Source organism: Mesoplodon densirostris, chromosome 1 (genome assembly GCF_025265405.1).
Source record: "Mesoplodon densirostris isolate mMesDen1 chromosome 1, mMesDen1 primary haplotype, whole genome shotgun sequence".
NCBI lineage: Eukaryota > Metazoa > Chordata > Mammalia > Artiodactyla > Ziphiidae > Mesoplodon > Mesoplodon densirostris.
In genome coordinates this window covers 26,356,763-26,380,010 of record NC_082661.1, presented here as the reverse complement: position 1 = coordinate 26,380,010, position 23,248 = coordinate 26,356,763, and the positions used below count along the sequence as shown (strand labels likewise).

The 23,248-nt window shown below is 47.2% G+C and overlaps 1 protein-coding gene across 2 annotated transcripts in view; it reads right to left on the bottom strand.

Moving 5' to 3' along the window:
• Positions 1–8,376, bottom strand: part of SH3PXD2A (SH3 and PX domains 2A) — a 246,067-nt gene extending 237,691 nt beyond the window's left edge. Inside the window, exon 1 of one of the 2 annotated variants that reach the window (XM_060099983.1) lies at positions 8,050–8,376. In XM_060099983.1, the coding sequence (XP_059955966.1) occupies positions 8,050–8,121 (72 nt within the window). In that variant the 5' untranslated portion in view covers positions 8,122–8,376. The remainder of the gene's footprint in view (positions 1–8,049) is intronic. The other variant, XM_060099958.1, reaches the window with a different exon arrangement.
• Between the last annotated feature and the right edge of the window lie 14,872 nt (positions 8,377–23,248).

The window sequence follows — 23,248 nt, the reverse complement described above, 5'->3', positions numbered from 1 at the left end:
GCTGGGTGATGTTTGGCAACTCCCTTAAGCTCTCTGGGCCTCAGTGTCCTCGCCTGCACAACATGGATGCCAGTAGTAACTACGCGCTTCAGCAGGGTGCTTTGAGAGATTCCGTGTAAAACTCAGCACGTAGAAAGCATTCAGAACTGTTAGCTGTTATTTTTATTACTACATCTTCCCTAAAGAATCAGGCTTACTGGAATATCTGGCAGCAGGGTGAGGGTTAAATAAATGAAGAGGTAGTTTGAAGCACTGTCTTTAAAACTAAAACAGGTTCAGAGAGATGCTGAAGTAGAAGATAACGTTGGCCTGAAAGTTTCAGGTAAATACTGAGACTTCATCCGGGGCTCCCAGCCAGCTGTTTGGTATTAGCCTCCAGACCCTCCAAGGATGGGGTCTCCTCTCTCTTGCCACTGGGGTGCTTTAGCGGCAGCGCTGCGGTCGGGGATGGAAATGACTGCACTGTGACCTCAGGCCCTGCCGGCGGGGCCCTCCACGGATTCGGCCCAAAGCAGCTGACGCCTCACTCCTTGCTATTCCCCTCCCCCTCCTCCACTCTCCCTCCCCAAGACCTGTGGGGTGCAATCAACTTTTATGAGGCAGCCTGACCCCTCGGAGTAAGAGCTATAAACAGAGAGAGGCTGGGCTCGGCCTGCAGCTAAAGAGTCCCCAACGCAAATGGGCTTTGTGACCACCTAGAGGGGTGGGATAGGGAGGGTGGGAGGGAGGGAGATGCAAGAGGGAAGAGATATGGGAACGTATGTATATGTATAACTGATTCACTTTGTTATAAAGCAGAAACGAACACACCATTGTAAAGCAATTATACTCCAATAAAGATGTTAAAAAAAAAAAGAGTCCCCAATGCAGAGCTACAGAAACGGTTCCATGTAGCTCTGTTCCCACCATGGCTGCAACAATCCTAGAGCCAGCTCTGGGGCCCACCAGAAGGGACCCACGGTGACAATCAGCTCCCCTTCCCCTGCAATCCTTGGGAGGAACGGAAGGTGCGGAGGTGTAACAATAAACTCTGAACTGCCTCGGCTGGCACGTGAGACCCTCAGAAGCCGGGCCACCCTTCCTCCCCACCCTTCTGCCCACCTGGGTTTTGTCCGCGTTTTCTTTGCACGTCCCGCCTCCGGCCCCTTTGTTTTTCCCTTTCTTGGAATGCTCTTCTCCTCTTTTTCCCACCTAAATCCTACTCTTTCCCATCCAAATCCTAATTACTCCTCAAGGCCTAGCATGAAGCCTGCCTTCGCCAGCCAGTCTTCGCTGAAAACTCCAGTTCACAGAGAGCTCCCCCTTCTGAAGCTTCAGGACTTAATCAGTATTAGAACAAATCCCTGTGTTGCACCTAATATGTGCCAGGTACTGTTCTAAGGTCTTGACATTTATTAACTCATTTACCCTTCAGCACAGCCCTTTGAGCTAGGTCCTATTTTCCCCTCATTTTGTTTTGTTTGGAGGCACAGAGAGAGAATAACTTGCACCGGGTCCCACGTAGTAAGTGGTAGAGACAGGATTCTGGCCCAGGGATACCAGAGCCCAGGGGCTCTCCAACAACACAGCCTTCCAGATACACGTCATCCTCTCAGGAGGTGCTGCCTGGACTCCTCGGTTATTTTCATGCCCCTCTCTCACTGACCCAGCTCTAATGGGGAAGAAAGTGACAAGCTCACAGACTCGGGTGTCAGAGGCCAGGGTAAGAATCCCAGCCTTGCCACTGAATTACTCTGAGTGAGAGTCACATAAACTCTCTGGGCCTCAATTTCCACACCTGTAAAGTGGGGATAAAAACACCTACCTACTTCACGGGATTGTTATGACGCTTAAGTAAAATCCCCTCTGAAGGGTCTCTTCTGCACTGCCTGGCACACAGTAGGTACTCACAGATGGGTTCTTTCCCTTCTCCCTGCACCTCGACATCCTCACTGGACTCTGCTCAGCACCTGCTGCTGATGTGACCTGCCTGGAGGTTACTCGGGGGCATGAGAGGGGCTTTCTTGTGGCTCACCGTCCCCCTCCCCCCTCCCCCTCCCCCAGTCCCCCTCCCCCTCCCCCACCATCCCCCCCTTCCCCCCCTGACTCCACTACAGGTAGCAGCAGCCTGGCCTGGGCAAGAAGTCACTCACGGCTCTGGGAATCGCCACTTCAAACGCTCATCACTCTCCTGGACTCTTCCATTACTTTTGGCAATGGCCATGGCAGGGAGCACCTCTGGCCCTGGCTCAGAACCTCTTTCCAAAGCCAGTATCTCCACCTCGTTTCCCACACACACCCCTCGTCCTTCCTTCTCCCTGGCTCCCTGTCCTAACCCATGATCCCTTTCCCGGATTCTCAGAACTCAAAAGAAGTGTGACTACCGTATGCATAACTCTATTATTTGTTTTATTTTATTTAATAAGGAGGCAAAAGAGAACAGAGTTTCCTGTTAGCCTTTTTCTGGCCAAGAAATAGTCTGGTCAGTGACTCAGGCTGAGGAAATCAGAAGGCAATTTCCAGGGACCGCTGTGCAAACCCCCAAGTCAGAAGTCCTAACAACACTGCTCTAATTCACTGTCTCCACTGGCGATTAACTCACGCTGGCCTCGGAATATCTCTTTGGAAAATGCAGCAGCTGGCGCTTATATTTCTGGAGCTGGAACCGGTCTCCTATGACATCAAATAGGTTTATTTTTCCCTTCCCTTCGCCTCCCCTCTGTCTGCCACCACACATGGTGATTCCAATCCTGATTGGTCCCCCCAAACCCTCACTCGGCTCTAAAGAGGGCCATGATAAATGGCTGGCTGTGCTCCCTCTTCCAACAGCCTTGAAGGATGTGGTCGGTTGTTCCATAAGTAGGAATCCTTGTCAGACTTGTGAATCACCCCTAGATCACTTCCCTCCTTGGAGAAGAGGAAACTGTTCTTGCGTGTGAGAGACAGACAGAGACAGAGAGAAAGAAAGCAGGCAAGAGTGCTAACCCATGTGTGGCACTGACCTTGGGGCTAGGATACTATTTGACCTTGCCCTTACCTGCAGCACCTCTCTACTCCTCTCCCCCAACACAAGTTCCTTCCCTTCTCCTTCCCAGCCTACCAGGCAGCCATCACTAGGGCAGCTCCAGGAAGCTCTCCAGGTCTGAACAGCTGCTCCTCATTTATGTGCTTCTCTCCTATGTTGGGTGTTTTCCACGAGGCATGTAGCCCACTTTCCCATCAGACTATGAACAGCTGGGCCTTCCTTTTTTGCCTTAGTCTTTCTTTCTCTCACAGCTTCACCTATTAGATCCAAAATGTACTCAAGTGTTTTGGTGATAAGGAGGACCAGATGGAAGCTAGTATATGTTGAGTACCCATGATGGAGGCCAGGTACTAAGTAGAAGCTTTGCCCCAAATGATCTCAGACCAACTTCCCCCAATCCCTGTGAGGTTACAGGTGAGGAAACAGACCCACAGTGACTGGCTGCAGGTTGCACACCTAGGAAGAGTCAGAGGTGGGGTTCAAACCCTGATCTGCCCACCACCACTCATTCCACAGTGGGACTGGCCTGAGAAGATCCTTTCCGTACTGCAGCTGCAGCCCCTTCCTCTCATGGGGCTGGATCCACAGTCTAAGGGCTTAAGGAAAACTGAAGGGCAGAGAAAAGAATGGGTCTGGGGCCAATTCCTAAAAGTGTAGCTCCCAGGACCAAGACCAAAACCTGCAATGCTCTAAACACACAGGAGAATGTATTATTTCCACAGGGTGGATCCTTCATGTATCACCTCAAGCATCACTGGGGAGCAGATATCATCTTGGGTTTGTTCCCCTCCCCCTGCCTCACAGTGACCTCCTCCATCACCCGTCACACACTCACCTCCAGGACACAAGGTGAAGAACGACCCACACAGTGAGCCAGTCCTCAGATACCACGTGGCACTGCTCTCTCATCAGGTAACCCTGAGCCTGGTCTCCCCACCCAGACTCCAGTGGAGGAGAAGGGCCTCACTGTAGGTTCAGAGCTTCCTCTGGAGGTCAAGTGACCTGAGTTGACCCAGATCTGCCTTGTACTAACTGGGAGACCTTGAGCAACCTCTCACCTCTCAGTTCACCCATCTGTATAAAGGAATCAAAGACATTCGACGAACTGTAGGAATTACATGAAATCATGCACGTTAAGCATTTGGCACCATCAATGGTAACTGCTAACGCTGGCTATTATTTGCATTCCCTGAAGAGTCCTGTAGAGGATCAGAACATTCATGCCTGATATTTGTCTGAAATAAACAATCAGGAAAGGAAAAGACCATGAAAGCACAACGCCTCCCAAATCCAAACACATAATTTCTTTTTTGTTTTAGATGCACGAGCTCCTCTCCAACACCAAATGACTTGACATACACCTACACATGCTTGTGGGTACAAAGGATTATGTGAACTGGAACTCATATCCTTATGGAAAGTTTTCAAAGGTATCTGCAGTTTGCAACCAGCATCATCAGGATCATTTGAAAGACAAGTGGTCTGAGGCCAAAGACAGTTTACCTAACGGTCTCCCCAGGGGCAGCTCATAAAAGCTAAGAGAGGAGCCCAGCTCCAAGCAGGGAGCCTGGCCTAAGCAGCAGCTGCCCATCTTCCCCAAACCCACCCCAAGCAGAGGCTTGACAGAGGGGAAGGAAGCCAAGGGCTGACAGCACCACTCAAATGATGGAGGTCACTTGCCTGACTTTCATAAACAGACCAAAACACAAGACCCTCAGTGTCCAGGCTGCTCCCCCGCATCACAGGGACAAGCATGCCTTTGGCTGGATGTCCTGAGAAGACCTTTGCAGTATGTTCCCAGCATTCTGGGGCCAGCAGGGCCCCTCCTGCTTGGGCCCCAGGCCTCTCATCAGCTAGCTCCAGCTAACGTGCATGTCCCATAAAGCGGCTCTGCTCTGCAATCTGCCAAACCGCAGACTCAGAATTCACCATCAGTGGAGGAGAGGCGGGAAGAAGGCATGCTTCCTCAGCATAGAGGGCTTCCAGAACATACGTGACTTGGGCGCAGTGTGTCCTGCCAGCTACCCACACCAGCGCGCCTTGCCCAGAACACCTGACCTTCTGGTGTGTGGTGTCCACCACGTAAAGGTCGAGAGAGGAGGCGATCCTAAACTTCAGAGGCACAGCCTCCCCAGCATGCTCCTCCTGCCCTGGTGGCCCTGCCGACACTTTCTATTATTGGCCCCCTCTCCTTATGTTATGCACTGATGCCCCCAACGTGCAGGAACCTCTTGCTATCACCAGATATTTGGGCTCGTCAACCCCAACCAGCCTTTTATGGTATTTCAATGAACCCAACCCACGACATGGGCAGAAGGCCAGTTAGACCCAGGTGCTGTGACTAGCTGTGTCACAAGTGACTTTACCCCATCTGGTTCTCAGTTTCCGCATCTGTAAAAATGAGGGGGTGGAGCCTCATGAGTCCTCAGGTCCCTGCCGGCTCCACAATTCCATAACACACAATACTCTCTCCTTTAACTGTTTTCCACAACCTGGGTTCAGGGCTCTGTATGGCCCCATCTGCTCAGTGACATCACTCCCGGCCCAAACATAATGTCATTGATTCTTACACGGGAAGCGGAGACGTCCCAGAAAACACTGTCCATAAAAAGGGAGGAAATGATCATTTTGAGGGAATTGGACAGGACTTCTTTTGTATTTTTCCCACAGAACAAGTTATTATCAATCTTAAAACCCCAAACCTTTCTTCCTTCTTGCCAGACCATTAATAGCTGCTTTTCAAAAGTGCTTTCTTAGTCAGAATCACGCCAAGCTACCATTTAATGAGTGCTTGTTTTGTGCCAGGAACTGCGCTAAGTGCTTTGCATGTATGATCTCATTTAATTCTCCAGACAACCCTCTGAAGTAGATACTATTATTATACTCACTTTAAAAATGAGGAAACTGAGGCCCACGGAGGTTAAATAATTTGCCCAAAGCTGCATAGCTAGTCAGTATCTGAGCCAGGCTTTGAACAAGAGCCTGTAACTCAGAGCCTCAGCACTAACCACCTCTCAACACTGTCTGCATCGGGCCCCCACCCCCACCCCCCGTCGCTTTAGCAGCACTCCTGACCAGGAGTGCATCCTACATCTGTAATCTTGGACATCGTTGGTCAAAGCTAAGATTTGATGTTTCACCTAAAATCCAGAGCCGGCACCTGCCTGGGTCTCAGAACAGAGTGCCATCTGTTGAAAGCAGTGCCTACCTTAACTGAGGACTAGAAAACAACCCCTGGGGGCTTCCCTGGTGGCGCAGTGGTTGAGAATCTGCCTGCCAATGCAGGGGACACAGGTTCGAGCCCTGGTCTGGGAAGATCCCACATACCGCGAAGCAACTAGGCCCGTGAGCCACAACTACTGAGCCCGCGCGTCTGGACCCTGTGCTCCGCAACAATAGAGGCCGCGATAGTGAGAGGCCCGTGCACCACGATGAAGAGTGGCCCCTGCTTGCCGCAACTAGAGAAAGCCCTCGCACAGAAACAAAGACCCAACACAGCCAAAAAAAAAAAAAAAAAAAAAGAATAATAAGAAAACCAAATGACATTCAAAATGTTTATTAAAAAAGTTCAGGACAAAAAAAAAAAAGAAAAGAACCCCTAAAACTTAGCCTGCAACATTTGAGAAAACAACTTAGGAAGGCTGACTTCGTAATAAGTGCTGGGATGTACAAATGGACATCTGTCCCCAGGGGAGGGTGACCACATGGTGACCCAAGTCCTCCAATAAGAGCTTTCTTGAAATGGCAGGGCAAGATGCTTGCTGAGCCAGTAACACAAAAGGAACAGCTCTCCCACCAGCACCCACGTCTCTGTCCCATCAGGAACCAGACTCCTTGGTTTACCTCCTACCCAACCTGAGCCCAGGCCCATTTATTCTACTATAAAGAAACCCAAAGATCAGAGCCATTGGGGATAAAGACAGAAAGAGTAGCCTGAGGCTGACATTTGCACAAATCCCAGTCCCCTTCCAACAAGGAAATAAAAGGAATTTCAGAGATCAATGTGCTGTCCAGGACAGCAACCAACAGACTGTTTTAATTGTTAAAATTAATGCTTTGAGCATTCTAAATGCTCCTTTAAATGACTAATTTGCAAATAAGATGCAGTCCTCCGGCTTTGGATGCCCTGCTGTCTGTCTCTTCTATCTCAAGAACAGGAGCAAAGCCGCTAGGACTGGCATTCTCAGGCGTCAAGGACACAGTTTACTTCCTAAGGTGGGAAGGATGGGAAGACAGGAGGGGCTGAGATGAAAGGCGGACGCGTCCCACAGGCCAGGAGCTCGGCTCAATCAACCTTAGCCCCTTCTCATTAAGTTTGGAGAAGGAAGGGGGAGGGGCAGCCGGCTGTTCCTCGGAGACCACAGCAAACATTTGCCTCCTCGTGTCTGGAGATGGAGCATCACTTAAGAGGAAATGAACCCAGTTAAGGGTCATGTCCAGAGGAGGGATAAAAGGAAAAGCCACAATTCTCCTCACACGGACGGACACAAGGACTTTAAGAAGGAAATCAAAGCTCAGGGCTGAAGGTGGAGGTGCGGCAGGGGTGCGGCGTCATCCCTCTGCCCCCAGACCCAGGCCTAGGGAGGCAGAGAACGGAGCAAAAGTGGGAGGCTCGCGTGAGGCTTCCTTCCCCAGGTCAAGCCTCTGAAAGCATCTCGGTCTGTGTGAGCGTGAATGACCCGAGTCCCCAGGGAGGGCCGGGAAGATGCTCTTTCCCAACGGAGCTTCCCAGCGAGGGTTTGACGAACGCTCCCCCCACCATCCTTCAAAGCTCAGGCGGACAGATGACTTCACCGTTGTAACAGACAAGGGCAGCCACTTGCCAATTCCAATGCCAAAAAAAGAAAACGGGCGTGGGGGGAGTGGAGGAAGGTCAGAAAAGGCTTTCCTGGAGATCACAGCCCTGCGAAGAAACTCCACCGCCGAGGGCTGTCCTGTGGGCACTTAGCCCCGGGACTCAACAGCGCGGGTAGGGCAAGGGGCCACCCAGGGCCCTCGGGAGTTCCTGGCCAGCCCCCCGCGGGGGTCTTAGGGGCGATACTCACATAGTGCTTGGAGGGGTTCCTCCGTTTCTCCACGTCCACCACGGTGGCATCTTGCACGCAGTAGGCGAGCATCTTCCCCCACAAAGCGAGTGGCGCCCCCCGGCGGCGTCACCTTCTCATCCTGGTCGAGCTCCGGCTCCTTCTCCCGCTTCCCAGGTCCCCGGCGCCCCCGCCACCCGGGTCCGGCGCGCCGCTGCCCGGGCTCCCGGCGCCCTCAGGTACGGCCGCGGAGCGGGGACGGTCCGGAGGGGCCGCGGACTCCGTACGCCCGGGCGGCTCCCCGTGGGCCTGCCGCGCACCCCTTCCCTCCAGCGCCGCCTCCGCCGCTCTCCGGCTCGCCCGCCAGCTCTCTCCGCCGCCCGGTGGGTCCGGCGGGAACTGGCGGAGCAGAGGAGGGGCGGGGGTGTGTCCCGCCGGCGAGAGGACGGGGCGGGGGCCCCGGAGCCTGCTGTCAGCGCGCTGGGGAGGGGCCGGCGGCGCCCCTTCGCCGCGCTCCGGCTCCAGGGGGCTCGGCGCTGGCGGAGGCTGTGGACGCAGGAGGCGGAGGCAGGGCCGGGCCGGGAAGGGAAGGGAAGGGAAGGGAAAAGGGGAAGCGTGCTGGGAGGGGCTCCGGGCCCGGGGCGACGGGGAGGGGGCTGCAGCCCGGCCGGAGCGCCAAGAGCTCGGCCAGCGGCCTGGCGCGGCGCTGGGCCACTTCGCCGGGCACGGAAACTCCGGGTGGCTTCGGAAGGAGGAGGGGCAGGGGGAAATGAACCCAGCGCGCCCTCACCCTGGCTTTCCGTCTTGGAGCGGATTTGTGCCTTCTGTCCCCACCTTTACGGCCCCCTCCCTCTCCTATTCCCCAGATCTCTTTAATGAAAAGTAGTTTATTACCCCGCTGTTACGGCCCAGGCCCTCCGAGCAGGAGACAGGAATGGGGAAAGAGCTGGCATTAAATCCTTCATGCCAGAGCCTTATCTTTTGATAAACCACCTGCCCCCCTGCGGGTTACAAAGGGTAAATTCTCCCCGGAAATGTGATCGATCCGCTGCCTGAGTAACGCGTTTATCGATCTGGGTCTGGGTAACCAACCTGTGATATCATTTACCAGTGAGGTTTCAAGACTGTAACACCACTGCCTTAAGCCTAGGGCTTCCCAGGCAGGCTAGGAGGGAAGGGAGCACACAATGGTGAGAAAATCCACCACTGGGTTGGGGACTGTCTCATCACTGGCCCCAGGCTCTGGCTTTCTCACCACCTATCCCTCTGATATGGAAAACCGACTTTCCAAGCCACTTGTCTGTCCCTGGACTTGGAACACAATTACTATTTAATTCAATTTACACCCCCTCATCTATTTCAACATATTTTCCATTCTAATTTCAAATATTTAAAGAAGTACTGTTTTCACAATTAATCCTATTGTTTCACAGTCACAATAAGCTTTGTGACTGTGGACCAATGTGAAGCATGTGAAATGGAGGCCAAGAGTTTTACAATCTAATTGTGTTAATACTTTTTTTCTCTGCACTGTCAGAACCCACGTAGCTATCTAAGACTGTTCACACATTTGCCTGGTACAGAGTACCATACTACCCCTCCAACTTTCTTGGAGAAGGATGCTAGAACACCAAATGATGCTGCTATCTAAATATTTGACCTGCCGCAAATCACTTAATACCATAGGCATTAGAGTCACCTTAAAGTTCTCTGTGAAATGTGGGTGCTGAACTAGATGGTCTTTTAAGATTCCTCCCTACAGGGGCTTCCCTGGTGGTGCAGTGGTTAAGAATACACCTGCCACAGGAGGAGACACAGGTTTGAGCCCTGGCCTGGGAAGATCCCACATGCTGCGGAGCAACTAAGCCCGTGTGCCACAATTACTGAGCCCACGACTACTGAAGCCTGCTTGCCTAGAGCCCATGCTTCGCAGTGAGAAGCCCGCACACCGCAACCAAGAGTAGCCCCTGCTCACCGCAACTAGAGAAAGCTGGCCCGCGGCAACAAAGACCCAACGCCGCCTAAAATAAATAGAAATTTATTTTTTAAAAAAAAAGATTCCTCCCTACATATATTCCAAACTCCTAGCAGTAGTTACTCCTGTTGGAGACAATTTTGAGTTCTTTGTTTTTCATAATTAGCATGTATGGATATTGACATTTAAAAAATATTTTTAAAACTTTCTTCTCTAAAACTCTAGAATTTTAGGCTTGATTGAGCACCTAATCTATGCTCATTTACAAGGGTTTAAGGAACAGAAGAGAGAGAGAATTCAGTTGATGTTTGTGGACCTGAAAACTGAATCCAATTGACAAATGCTTGTCCCTTCCCTCAAAGAGAAGAGAGTACAGTTGAGAAACAGAGACACCATTAAGACTGTATCGAATAAAATATGCATTAGGATTCCAGAAAATGGAGGCCTGGAGTAATCCAGGAGAACTTCCTGGAGGAGGCTGTCCCTCTGCTAGGGACTGGAGGATGGGCTGAGTGGAGTACCTTGGAATCCTCTGCCTCCTCTGAACTCCTCCAAGCCAGGTGCATTTGCCCTGAGCTGCTTTGACTTGTGTGTATTTGTCCATAACACATTTCCTCTCCCCTGAGAGCACCTGGTACACAAGGACTGGCTTAAGTTATATTATACTTCTTTGCACTCCTCATATAGCAAATACCGTACCTTATCCACAGTAGTAGTCACTCACTGTATGAGAATCTGTTGAATGAATGATCAGGGGGAAAAGAAAAGGTGGAGTGAGGACACTGAAGCCTGAACCTACAGGTGACAGGCAGAGGGCCAGGAGGACAGTGTCCACCTGGGGAAGAGCCAGGCAAGGGGGTGAGACACAGGAAAAGGACATAAGGAGAAGGATGGGTGTTGGGGGTCCAGACTGTGAGAGATCTTGACACTAGGCACAGGGCTTCTCTATCAGAGAAGATTATAGAAAACCATTGTCCTGGGAGAAGAAGATCTGACAGTGATGCTCAGTGATGCGAAAGGGAGGAGACAGGGCATCACTGCCTTGAGCAAGGCCTGTTCCTCGTGGGAGTAGGAGGAAGACCTGGACAGACCCTCAGCACTGAGCTCCTCAGGGAGGGGCTTGGCTATGGGAATCTGGGAGCACCTTTGGTGAAAAATCAAGACAGCCTGTGGGTTCATGGCAAAAAGATTCCTAATGGCACTCGGCCACTCCTCCTCTGTGGGCTGCAAGGTGTTCTGGAAGTGCTAATTAAGCCGGAGAAAGCCCTGGTGAGGGGAGCCAGGGTTTAGCTGTTGGAGGGAAAGAAGAGGAAGGGGGTTGGCTTGCACTGGGTCGCCTTATGAGTCAGAGCACTCACCCAATAGGCACCGGTGGTTTCCCACTCACCCGCCTTCTTCTGGATCAGGATCTGAACATGGACCTGAGGATAAGAGATCCGGAGAAGAGAGGGAGGGTGATTGCCTACAAGCTGATGGCCTTCTTCTGGTCTAAGAAACCCCAGACAACCTGACAACTCCTAAATTCAGGGTCTTGAAGCACAACTCGAGGACCCCCAACTTCCCCTGCACTCCCGAATTACCTCAGTTGGACGGAACAACCGAGCACCAGCCCCCATGGTGCCAAGGTGTCTGAGAATTAGTTGGGTAGAAGTTATTAGTACCTATGGGAGAAAGTCTCCTTTCTCTCCTGGGGCCATCTAGCCAAGAGACTTTAAGTATAAAATGGTACAGGCTCTCCCTTCTTCCCTGGGTACATTTCAACCTCATGCAGATTTCCTTCCCAACAGTGCCTTAGGCATGCCTTTCTGCTCTACACACATTTACTGAGTGCCTCACATGTGCCTGGCACTTTCCCAGCAATGACTGAGACTGGCTGAAGGCTCCTTGGAGACAAGACCGTGTCTCGTTTGTTCAGTACCCAGCACGCCTGGCACATAGTAGGTACATTGGGTGGTCTATATTGAAAACATCTGCTCAAGGAGCTAGTGGTGCTGGAGAGGATTAGGTAAACCCCTATTTTGCCACCTCCATCCATGAATTGCAGACGACTCTAATCCAAGGACACTGTGTTAGTTCAAATGACAAAATATAATTGCAATTTTTTTTAAGTTTAGGATAAATAAGGGAAAGAGGACCTAAAATAAAGATGCAAATGGACTGATACCTGGAAATCTGGTTTTTCAAAAACAGAGAATTGTAGGATGCTTAGAACCATAGAATTTTCCAACTGGAAGGGACCAGAGAGGTTATTTATTACTTCATTGTACAGAGGAGCAAACCGAGACCAAGAGAAACTAAGCAAGCTGCCCAATGCCACACAGCTAGGGAGTCCTAGACTTGCCATCTTTGTCCTCCACTACTTGTACGAGCTTCTTCCCACACGAGAAGAGTTCATTTAAAGAGCATTACAAGGGCTTCCCTGGTGGCGCAGTGGTTGAGAGTCCGCCTGCCAATGCAGGGGACATGGGTTCGTGCCCCGGTCCAGGAAGATCCCACATGTCGTGGAGCGGCTGGGCCCGTGAGCCATGGCCTCTGAGCCTGCGCGTCCGGAGCCTGTGCTCCGCAATGGGAGAGGCCACAACAGTGAGAGAGGCCTGCGTACCGCAAAAATAAATAAATAAATAAATAAAGAGCATTACAGATACCTGCAGATCCAGAATGTTGCTCTCCACTGACCCTCAGAGTCCCTTGTTCCAATTCTCCATTCACATAAGCATCACAGGCTGCCTACAAACAGCCCCCCACCCCGTCCAGGCAGGATGCTCCTCAAGGGCAGGGACCGCGTGTGTCTCCACAGTCCTTCTGTGCACATGCAAATCCTATCGGCTCCCATATGCATGAGCCCACCTCACCTCCTCTCCCATGTAGTCTTCATGAGTCCTCAAAGACGACAGCATACAGGAAAGCAGTGAGAACAGATTACTAAACATTCATCTGGTTACTAATCATACACTGCCCTATGACAGTTCAGCCGCTACTGTACTGAACGCTTATTTACATCTTTATTGTTTTTTTAACTCTGCTGTGCTTAGGTTGTGCCTTCTAAACCAGTAAGAAGCTGGTGAAGGTCTCGAGGACTATGAATTTGGACTCTGGCACCATCCTTTCCCTCCCCACCCTGACCATAGCACCTCGGCCACCTGCCACACACAAATCCCACCCAGAACAGAGCTTTATACATGCCAGGCATTCAATAAATGATTGTCTTTTAAAATTAGATATTTGTTGATGCTGCTGATGAAAGTGATGCCTAAGAGTTGGAGAGAGTTACCCAACCTAGGTTCTAGTCCCGCTCAACCACAACCCAGCCTTGTGATCTTGAAGTCACTTCCCATCTCTGGGTCTCTGGTGATTTTCTGGTCCCATGCACGCTCTAAGATACTGGATAACTATTATATCTAATGAAGTCTAATGGGTTTGTTACCCAGAGATGTACAAATTTGAATGAGATTTGGAGCCCCCTCCTGGCCAAGGTTGTTTTAGCACCTTTAACTCAAAGCAGCTGGCCCTGCTTTGTATCCCTTTCCATCCCTGGCTGACCTCTGGCAGGAAAAAGCAGGAGGGCCTGGTACCAATAACCTGCCAGTTTACAGACTATAAGCAGTCCAGGGTGTACATGCATCTCTTTTTTCTCCTTCTTTCTCTCTCTTTCAAATCAGCCCTAATAAGCAAATGTTTGGGGAGTGTCTTGAGAATGGTCTTTCCTGAATTTGGAGTAGACAGTAAGATCAACTTCCGTTTTCTCCAGAGGCAAGTAAATTACTGGCCAGACTTCTCCTTTCCTTGATTGCTGGGGAATGGGACCAGGATGAGACACCAGAATTGCCCTGTCTGCTTAGCCCCATTGTTTGTTAATTGCAGCCATAGTAACAGGCCCCTCTGCTTGCCAAACCACAGGTGATGGAAACCACCTTTCTCTGACTGCCAACACAGTAAGTTCATCAGCAAAATCTCAACGGGCTTCTATACAAGATGCCATGGAGAGTCTTAGCCTCCTGTCTTAGCCTTGACTCTGGTGAGGGTCCTTATGCAGCAGAATTTTTTGATAGAACCATGTCAAGTTCCAGCCTTAGCAAAGGACCATGGCCCTGGAATACCAGAGGGAAATCTGCTAACTTGCATGGCCAAAGAAGCCAAGGACACAATTAGAGTCACAGAGCAAAAAAAATATTATTCCATAATTCCAGGCTGCATCCCTAACACTGACAGGACATCTGGTCCCCAAACTAGCACACTGTGCTTTAAGAACTTCAAGGATGAGGGTGTGGATGGTTTCACATATCTATCTCAACTACTGAACATGCCTTCAAGTGTATTTCTGCCTGGTAGGGGCTTACCAGGATCATTTTGGTACAAAAGATCAGTGTGCATAGTTCCATTTTAACCATATGCCACCACAGATTTTCTTTTGCAAAATCCCCTGGATTTTCCAGGAGCCAGTAAACCCTGAGTTGTCCACTGGATGACAAAAAGAACAGGGAAAAAAAATCCCTTGGGGAATTCAAAGGCAGTTTCTTAAAATAGCCTGAAGCCACCAATAACCAAAATTATGAGTCTGGTTTTGGTTTGATCGCTTTTTTTTTTCCCCAGTTCTCTATTCAGAAATGTTAGAAATTACTGTTCTTCATCCTGTTTGCATCCACATGTCTATTTCAGGTGAAAGAGTCAAGACTCTCAAAAGTCAAGTCTGGCTCCAGCTCACGTCCTGCTCTCTCTGTCTCAAGCAGAAGATATCCCCATAGTTGGTTCATTTCTTACCCAATAGGCTAGGGCAGGTAGAGGAAGATTTAGTAGGCTGGGTTTTCCCACCTAGGTGAATCTGACTGGGATTCTGACTGTCATCCATAAGGTGTGGCCCTAGGCAGATTACTATGATCACTTTGATTAGTCTTGCTGCCTAATATATAAATAGCACGTTTCAGTTGAGACTCTTTGGTTTACAAGTGCTAGAAATTGAGCTGAGCCAGCTAAAAAAAAGAGAAGGGGCTCTATTTCCAATGTACCATGGTGTCTCATTATCCATGGATACTTGGGCTTCTCAGAGCAGAACCAGGAAGTAGCAAATCTTTGAGAACATGATACTTTTCTCCATTTCTTATCTCTGCTTAGCACTATGTTTCTGTTTTATTCTTCTCAATCTGCAGATGGTTTTTCTCTGTTTCTTCACCCACATAGCAGGAGTCTCCTTCTGCCCAAATGTCTACCAGTCCCTCAATTCCAGACATACCTGAGACTGGTTGCCTCTGCAGTCTTGATCCCAGGTCCCAGGAAAAACAATCTGATTGGCCCAGCTTGGGTCATGTGTCCACCCTGATCCAGTCAATTATCAGGGGGTGGAGTCACATAGCACAAAGGTGACTATCAGAGCTAACTCATTGGGCTGCGGAATTAATTCTAAGAAAGAGGGCTGGTGTGAGTGGCTTACACACCCCAAAACACACCTACCAAATTATTGTTTACTTTTTCAAGGACATTATTCCTTTATTTATCCATTCAGTGCCTATTTGTTAAGTTACCAACCTGTGTCACCCACTTTATTAGGAACTGGGGCTACACTTGGGGTAAACCAGACAAGGTCCTTGTCCTTAGGTAGTTTTATCACCTTTGGGGAAGATACACATTGTTTTACAAATCATCCAAATAAATGTAAAATTATAATTGTGACAAATATTGTCAAGGTGGCGCAAACATATACTAAAGTATGAATGGTGGTACTCTCTGGGGGTAGAGATATAAGTTTAAAATTTTTAATATCAATTTATTTAAACCTTAAAAAATTCTATAGTACTGTACACATGTCCTTCTGTAATCATAAAAGGATTGTTTGGGGTTTTTTTAAATTTGCATTTTAAAAGGATCAGGATGGTCCCCTGGTGAAGGGGCCTGCCTGGAGTATGAGGGGGGCATTTGGTAGATCTGCAGTAGGATACAAGAGGTGATGACATTGATGTATACACACTACTATATATAAAATAGATAACTAATAAGGACCTACTGTATAGCACAGGGAACTCTACTCAATCCTCTGTAATAACCTATATGGGAAAAGAATCTAAAAGAGAGTGGATATATGTATATGTATAACTAATTCACTTTGCTGTACACCTGAAACTAACACAACACTGTAAATCAACTATACTCCAATAAAATTTTTTTTTAATAATTAAAAAAATAAAGTGTTGACCTAATTAAAAAAAAAAAGAGGTGACGATAGCTTAGACCGGGCTGATGGTCCTGGGTAGAGCGAAGGGAACTTTAGAAGGTGAAGTGGCTTCTGTTTGGTGATGTCTGTCAGGGGTGAGGTAAATGGAGGTGCTAAGGACAATCATAGTTTCTTGGCCTGCATACCTGGAGGGATGATGGTGCTACTTAGTTTTCAAATCTTTTTTAGCCTGTAATATACGGGAGCTTTTCTAGTCAATATTAAAAGTTCCCTTTAGCTATAATAATGATCATCATCATAATAATAGTAACAATAACAATAGTAATATCAGCAATTGTTTATTAAGCCCTTATGTGCTGTACCAGGCATTGTGCAGAGTAAGCACTATGTTCGTGTATTTATTCCATAAATGGGAATTTAGTCACAAACAAGAGTGCCCTCCCTTGTGGAGCTCACAGTCTAGGTGGAAGAAAAGATGAATTAGATAAGAAAAAAAAAACACAAAAAAACACAAGACTTTGGGCCCCTTCGACTCTCTAGTATTTTTTAAATATTTGTTCAGCATCTATTTAATGAGGGCTGGAAGAAATAAATTTTCTATTAAGTGTGCACTTCTTTCCCTACATTCAAAGTAAGGTATTTATTACATGGGCTGAAAGCAGTATTTTCTAAGCCGTCTTTTATTTCATGGTTTTTTCATACCTGGATAATGTCACTCACCTGCTTGCTATGAGTAAAAGTAACTTACGTGGATACAGCTTTAAACTCTTAAGAGATGTTTTAAGAGTTTGTTTGTTTTCACTTTAATGGAGGTCAGATGTTTCCTATTTTTCTGGAGTCCTTGTTTTCCCTTTAATCTCGGGGGGTGGGGCGAAGAGGAGGAAGTTTCTGAATAGTTGACTTCTTGGGAAGCATATTCAAAGGTTTGAAGTTACTTAAAACAAATCATTCCTTCCAAGAAAACAGCACTAGGCCTGCACTACTGCACGTTGACCTTGACCTTGCAGCTGGGGGTGACTACTGCCGACACACTGGGCTATCTGCTGGCCGGAGTCAGAGCTGGCCCAGCCCAGCCCACAAGGGCAAAGCATCCTGCACCAGCACCCTGCAGGAATACTCCACAAAGATGGGACGTGCTAGTGAGGAGGGATTTCATATTTCCACTTGAGGATGCTGTTTACTGTGGTAGGAACTGGACCATTCGTCCCAAGAGAGCCTTGGAAAATCCCACTCTTTCAGGCCAGTTTGTCTACCCTGCCTAACACATGAAGGATCATCACTGCTCAGACCTTTAGAAACAAAATAGAAAAAATCTCACCTATGGACAGTTAAGAAACCATGTAGATAATGTCTGATTTTTTTTTTTTTGGCCGTACTGCAAGGCATGTGGGATCTCAGTTCCCCGATTTAGGGATGGAACCTGTGCCCCCTGCAGTGGAAGTGCAGATTCTTAACCACTGGACCACCAGGAAAGTCCCCATAATGTCTGAATGTTAATTCATGATATTACTGAAATATAAAAATGCCAGCTCTATAAGCACAGGGATGTTGGTCTGTTTTCTCACCATGTCACACCCCCAGTGCTGAGAACAACGGCTGACACATGACAAGTTTTCACTAAATATTTGTTAAACAAATAACAGTAAATATTTTCAACTTTGGGGGCCATATAATCTCTGTTGCAACTACTCAACTCTGTCTAGTATACCTATACTATGACCTGGCAATTTCCTTCCTAGATATAGATCCAAGAGAAATCAGTACATACGTCCACCCAAAAAAATGTGTGAAAGTATTTATAGCAGCACTATTCATAATAACTCAAAACTGAAAGCCACCCTAATGTCCACCAATGCTGAGTGGGTCAGTAGTGGTGTTACATTCATACAACAGAATACTATATACCAATGATAAAGAGCAAACAACAGCTTCCTGCAGCAAACTGGTTGAAGCTCACAGACACAATGTTGAGCAAATAAAGGCAGACACAAAGGGTACATACTGTATGATTTCATTTACATAAAGTTCAAAACAGCCCAAATTAATTTATAGTGCTAGAGGCTATATTAGTGGTTGCCTCCGAGAAGTACGAACTGAGAGGGGGCACAGAGAACTGTGGCATGCTGGCAGTGGTTTCTATCTTGATCCGAGTGGAAGTTTAGCTGTGCACCAGAGTTGTGCACTTCAGTGTATGTATGTTACAGCTTGCTATGGACTGTTTGTGTCCCCACAAAGTTCATATGTTCATTTAAATAAAAGAAGGATTTAGCTAATAACAACTTTTCTTGAATCAGATAGAGAGTAATTTCTTGCAATAATTTCTTTTCTCAATTGAAACGGTCATACTAGCATCTTGCTCTGGCCTGAAAAGTAAAAAGTAAATTCTGGATCTCACCGCCCATTTTATTACAATAACCCAGAAATGTCTGAAAAGCTTTCAGTGTGAAGACAGCACCTCAGCATCACTGAGATGCCACATGAAATGCATATTAAGATACTGTATTCTTGATGATGGTTAACGCTTGATGTGTGCATCATATAATGATGGCTTAGCCCTGGTACAGGCACAACTTCATAGAAGCCACTGCTTCCTCACTTTTCCCCCATCATTGCTTTCTCCCCATCTGAATGTCACTACTACATTTTTGCCAACATTTCATGGCAGGTTAAAAAAAAAAAAGGTATTTCTCTTGATAGCTTTTCTTTCTTTCTTTTAAATTTATTTATTTATTTTTGGCTGCGTTGGGTCTTTGTTGCTGTGTGCAGGCTTTCTCTAGCTGTGGCGAGCAGGGGCTCCTCTTTGTTGCAGTGTGTGGTCTTCTCATTGCGGTGGCTTCTCTTGTTGCGGAGCACGGGCTCTAGGCGCGGGCTTCAGTAGTTGTGGCTCACAGGTTCAGCAGTTGTGTCTTGCAGGCTCTAGAGCTCAGTGTCAGTAGTTGTGGCACACAGGCTTGGTTGCTCCGTGGCATGTGGGATCTTCCCGGACTAGGGCTCGAACCCATGTCCCCTGCACTGGCAGGCGGATTCTTAACCACTGTGCCACCAGGGAAGCCCTTGATAGCTTTTCTGAATTGCATATTTGGCAGAGGAGTGAGGTGAGGAGAAAGTGTGGGTCTAGCTTTGGATTCCTGCTCTACTGTTATTTTTTGTGCACCTTTGAAAGTTGTTTCACCTCTCTAAGCTTCTGTTTCTTGTCTGTAAAGTGGAGATAATAATGCTTACCTTATGGAGTCATTGTCAGGTGAACGTGAGGTCAGTCACATAGAATGGTCAGCACAGTGTGGGCACATGGTAAATCCTCGGTAACTGTTAGTCATTATTACTATTATTATCATCATTTACTAAAAGAAGCACCATTTGTTCTCTGGTCCTGCTGGTCTGTACAGATCGTACATAACTTTAATCTTCAAACATCAAGCAAGTTGGATTCGTTCATTCATTCAACATTGAGAACAGTCGGGGTTCCGCATCCACAGGGACAGAGGGCCGACTCTACTGCGCCATTTTACATGCAGGACTTGAGCATCTGTGGATTTTGGTATCATCTGGGTGTCCTAAAACCAATTCCTCATGGATACCGAGGGACCATAGTATTTACTCTGTAAATAAGATAGACCAGAGCCCCGCCTTCAGGGAACTTGCATTTCTAGTGCAATTTGTGCATTTGCAAATTCTCTCTGGGCAGAATGATCTGGCAGCAGTTATTGCTCTTTCCCAGCAGTCTGCTCTTTCCATGTTCTTGTAGCCTGATTACTAATAGGTCTTATTAACAAGAGCTCGAGTTTTCCTAAGCTTTTCCTTAACGGTATGTTCTTCTCCTTCATGTGCAATGTGTTGTTTATGTGTGGCACTGTATGTGCATTTTCATCACCAGACTTGTGTATGTTTTTACAAAAACATTATGCTGTTCATTTTCCGTGGAATGAAACAGAAAGTTTGTTTTTATGCTCCACTGTGTTTAGTCTCACTGCTTGGCAGGGTCTATAAAACTAATGTGCAAAATTTACTATACAAAACATATTTAGGACTTGGGTAATTTTTACTGCCATAAAAGGTGACTTTCCCAAACAAGTAAATATTATCATTCTCTCTTGTCTTCGAGTGTTTTTGTTGTTGTTGTTTTGTTTTTTTTGCATGAGCATTTTCAGCATATTGCTTTCATCAGCTATTGTCAGTGAGGCTGATGCTTTGAAGAATTGGTCTAAGGTGGGATATTTGGTATCTTGGTCCTGGTTGAACTCATCACAACCAAATTTTCTTCCTAAATGTCCTGTTTTTCACCTGTGAAATCCATTTTCAGTGTTAAGGGTAGTTGTTTAAGTCTGCTTGAGGAAAATCTTACATTAATATACATTAGCTACTCAGGCACTCGTACCTAATAGCTAGAGTAGGATAGCGCCTCCATGAGAGGTGTAACGTATAAACTAGTTATTGCAGGACTGACTATTGAACTATAATGAGGGCATTAGCCCTGTGGTCACCAGGATTCCCATGTGGAATTATAGCTCATTGGGATGTGGATATTGTTGTTTGAGTTTTAAACATAGTTAAAACATAGTTTTGAAGTTTCCATTTTTACAGAATAATGTGTAACAGAATTCTGTTTATGTAAAGGGATTTACAGATGTGTATCAGGCACTATCAGTGCCCTGCCCATTTCCCCTCAGCCACTGCAGAGATCTGCAGCTTCAGCGGACTTTCCTCATACAATTGCAGCTTCTGCCTTCAAGCACCTGTGTCTCTCTGTTTGAGAGCTTTCTCTGGCTGTATGCTCCAGAAGCTCTAGCCCCACAGGAGCAACTTATAACCATGAGGGATGGGAGTGGTGGATAAATTCCCTAACTTCCTTGTCCCTTGGACAATTCTGCGGTGTGTTCTACACAGTCTCTCAAGGGGCACAGTGGAATTGAGACCACTTGCCCAAAATGCTAATCTGTTCATTAACACACCTTCACTGGCTTTCTCCCTTTCCTGTCTCACTTTCCCACTTCTTCACTGTGCTCTTTGGATCATATCCCTCCAAAATTACTTGCATCCAGATCACTGACATGGGCTGCTTTGAGGGGAACCCACAGTGAGACACTATGTAATACATATTAAATGATGTGGATTCACACCTAACTGATAATGGTGAGGTCAGCACAACTTGAAATGGCTGTCCAGCTCACAATAGTTGTTCCACTTACCACATATATGCTACCTCTTTCCTTTTGAAGAACTGTTCTCCATCCAAAGGGAACTGTCTCCTTTGGCCATAGTTATTGGCTGGGGTTGGGGATCTGACCGAAGCTATTAACAATACCCAATCCCTGGCAACTGTGATTGGTCTATAGAGAGAATGTAACCTACACTGGACAAATCAGAGACCTCTCCTGAGATTTTCTAACTGGTGCTATGGGAAGAGATCCCCCTTCTTCTTAGAGCTAGAAGCTATGAGCCCACAGCTCACTTCAGCCATCTCTCTCATCACATAGAGAAGCCTGCTCACAGTGAGACTGTATAGAGCTAATTCTCAGGCAGAGGCGAGGGATGAGTGACAAGAGCATCTTCAAGGCATTTGAATCCCTAGGGCAGATGAACCTAAACCAGCTCCACTCTGCCCCTCACCACAGTCTGGCTATGTAGGCTGGCCTACACCTCATCACATGGGCATAAGCTAGCTAAAGTCTTTAACACTTACAAGCAAAGAACCTTGTTGCGGATGTTTAACTCTGGGGCAGAAAGTTGGATTGGGAATGAGTATGTGGAACAGGAGGATCATTTTTCAGATACTGTGCTTTTCAGGTCTACAATTTCCATGTGACTCTTTTATACAGTTTTCAGATCTCTCTGGAGTTTTTCATCTCTTCACCAAGTATATGAATCTTTTACTGTAGACTCTTTAACATATTAATCAAATTTATTATAAAGTCCTTGTCTGCTAATTCTGACATCTGGGTTGTGTGAGTCTGTTTCTATTGACTGATTTATCTCTTGGTTATGGGTCACATTTTTCTTTTTCTTCCCATGTCTAATAATTTTTGTAGAGTGAACACTGTGAACATATTCTAGAGACTGGATTCTATTATCTTCCTCTGATGAGCATTTTCTTCCAGTGGTGGATCACATCACTTAAAACTTGCTTGTAGGTTTGGTTAGGATGGGTCTATTTTAGTTTTAAACTGAGTGCTAGGGTTAATGCCTTAGTTGTGGAAAAAACAATCGAAATGGAATGGTATTGTTAAGAGAGCTCTCTAAAAAGGAGCTGGGAGGGCATTGAAGAAGTGTGACTGATGCATCTCTCAGCCCAGGTGGAATGTGAACTTTGACCACCTACTGTCTTAATGAAGGCTTCCAGAATGTCTGCCCAATGTTCCAGAAACTCAAGATACTTATTGGACCCTTACCCTAAGATAACTCATGACAGCCTACCTACTTATTCAACCCTAAATAACTTGTGCACAACCTACTCCTTGAGGACAAATGTTTCCTTTCTTGCATCAGGATCAATCATAATTCTTGCCAAGCAACTTTAACAACCTTGTGGCTTTTGCCTGTATAAGCCCCAGACTCCTTCTCATCTCTGGAACACTCTGTTTTACCCAAATCAGTGTCTCCTGAATTGCAATTCCTAATAAATGAATAAATAAATTCTTTTCTTATCTGCAGCCTTCTTGGTCAACATAGTCAGAGATGTAGCCTTTGCTCTTAGAGTGTAGCCCTTCCATGGTTTCAGTTGAAAGCTGCAGTTGTTTACCAAACCCCTATCACTTGGTGAGACTTTCAGGTCTAAACTTTGTCACCCCCGTGATGGGCAATGGCTAAAATCTCTGCTCAATCTCTTTCAGCCATCAGCTGTTGTTTTTCCCATGGATCCCTTGGAGTCTCACTTGGACATGTACAGTTCAAGAGTCAGCCAAGGATTTGAGGAGAATTTATACACATATTTTGGGGGTTTCCCCCTGTGTGACTCTCTCCTCCCCAGAATTTTCACCACAGTTTCCAGCCACTCTATTTGCAAACTCCTTCTCAGAATCATCAGGCCACTAAGCCTGTGGCTTTAGTCCTTCAATGACCTCTACCCTGTGTGAGCTGACAGTGGT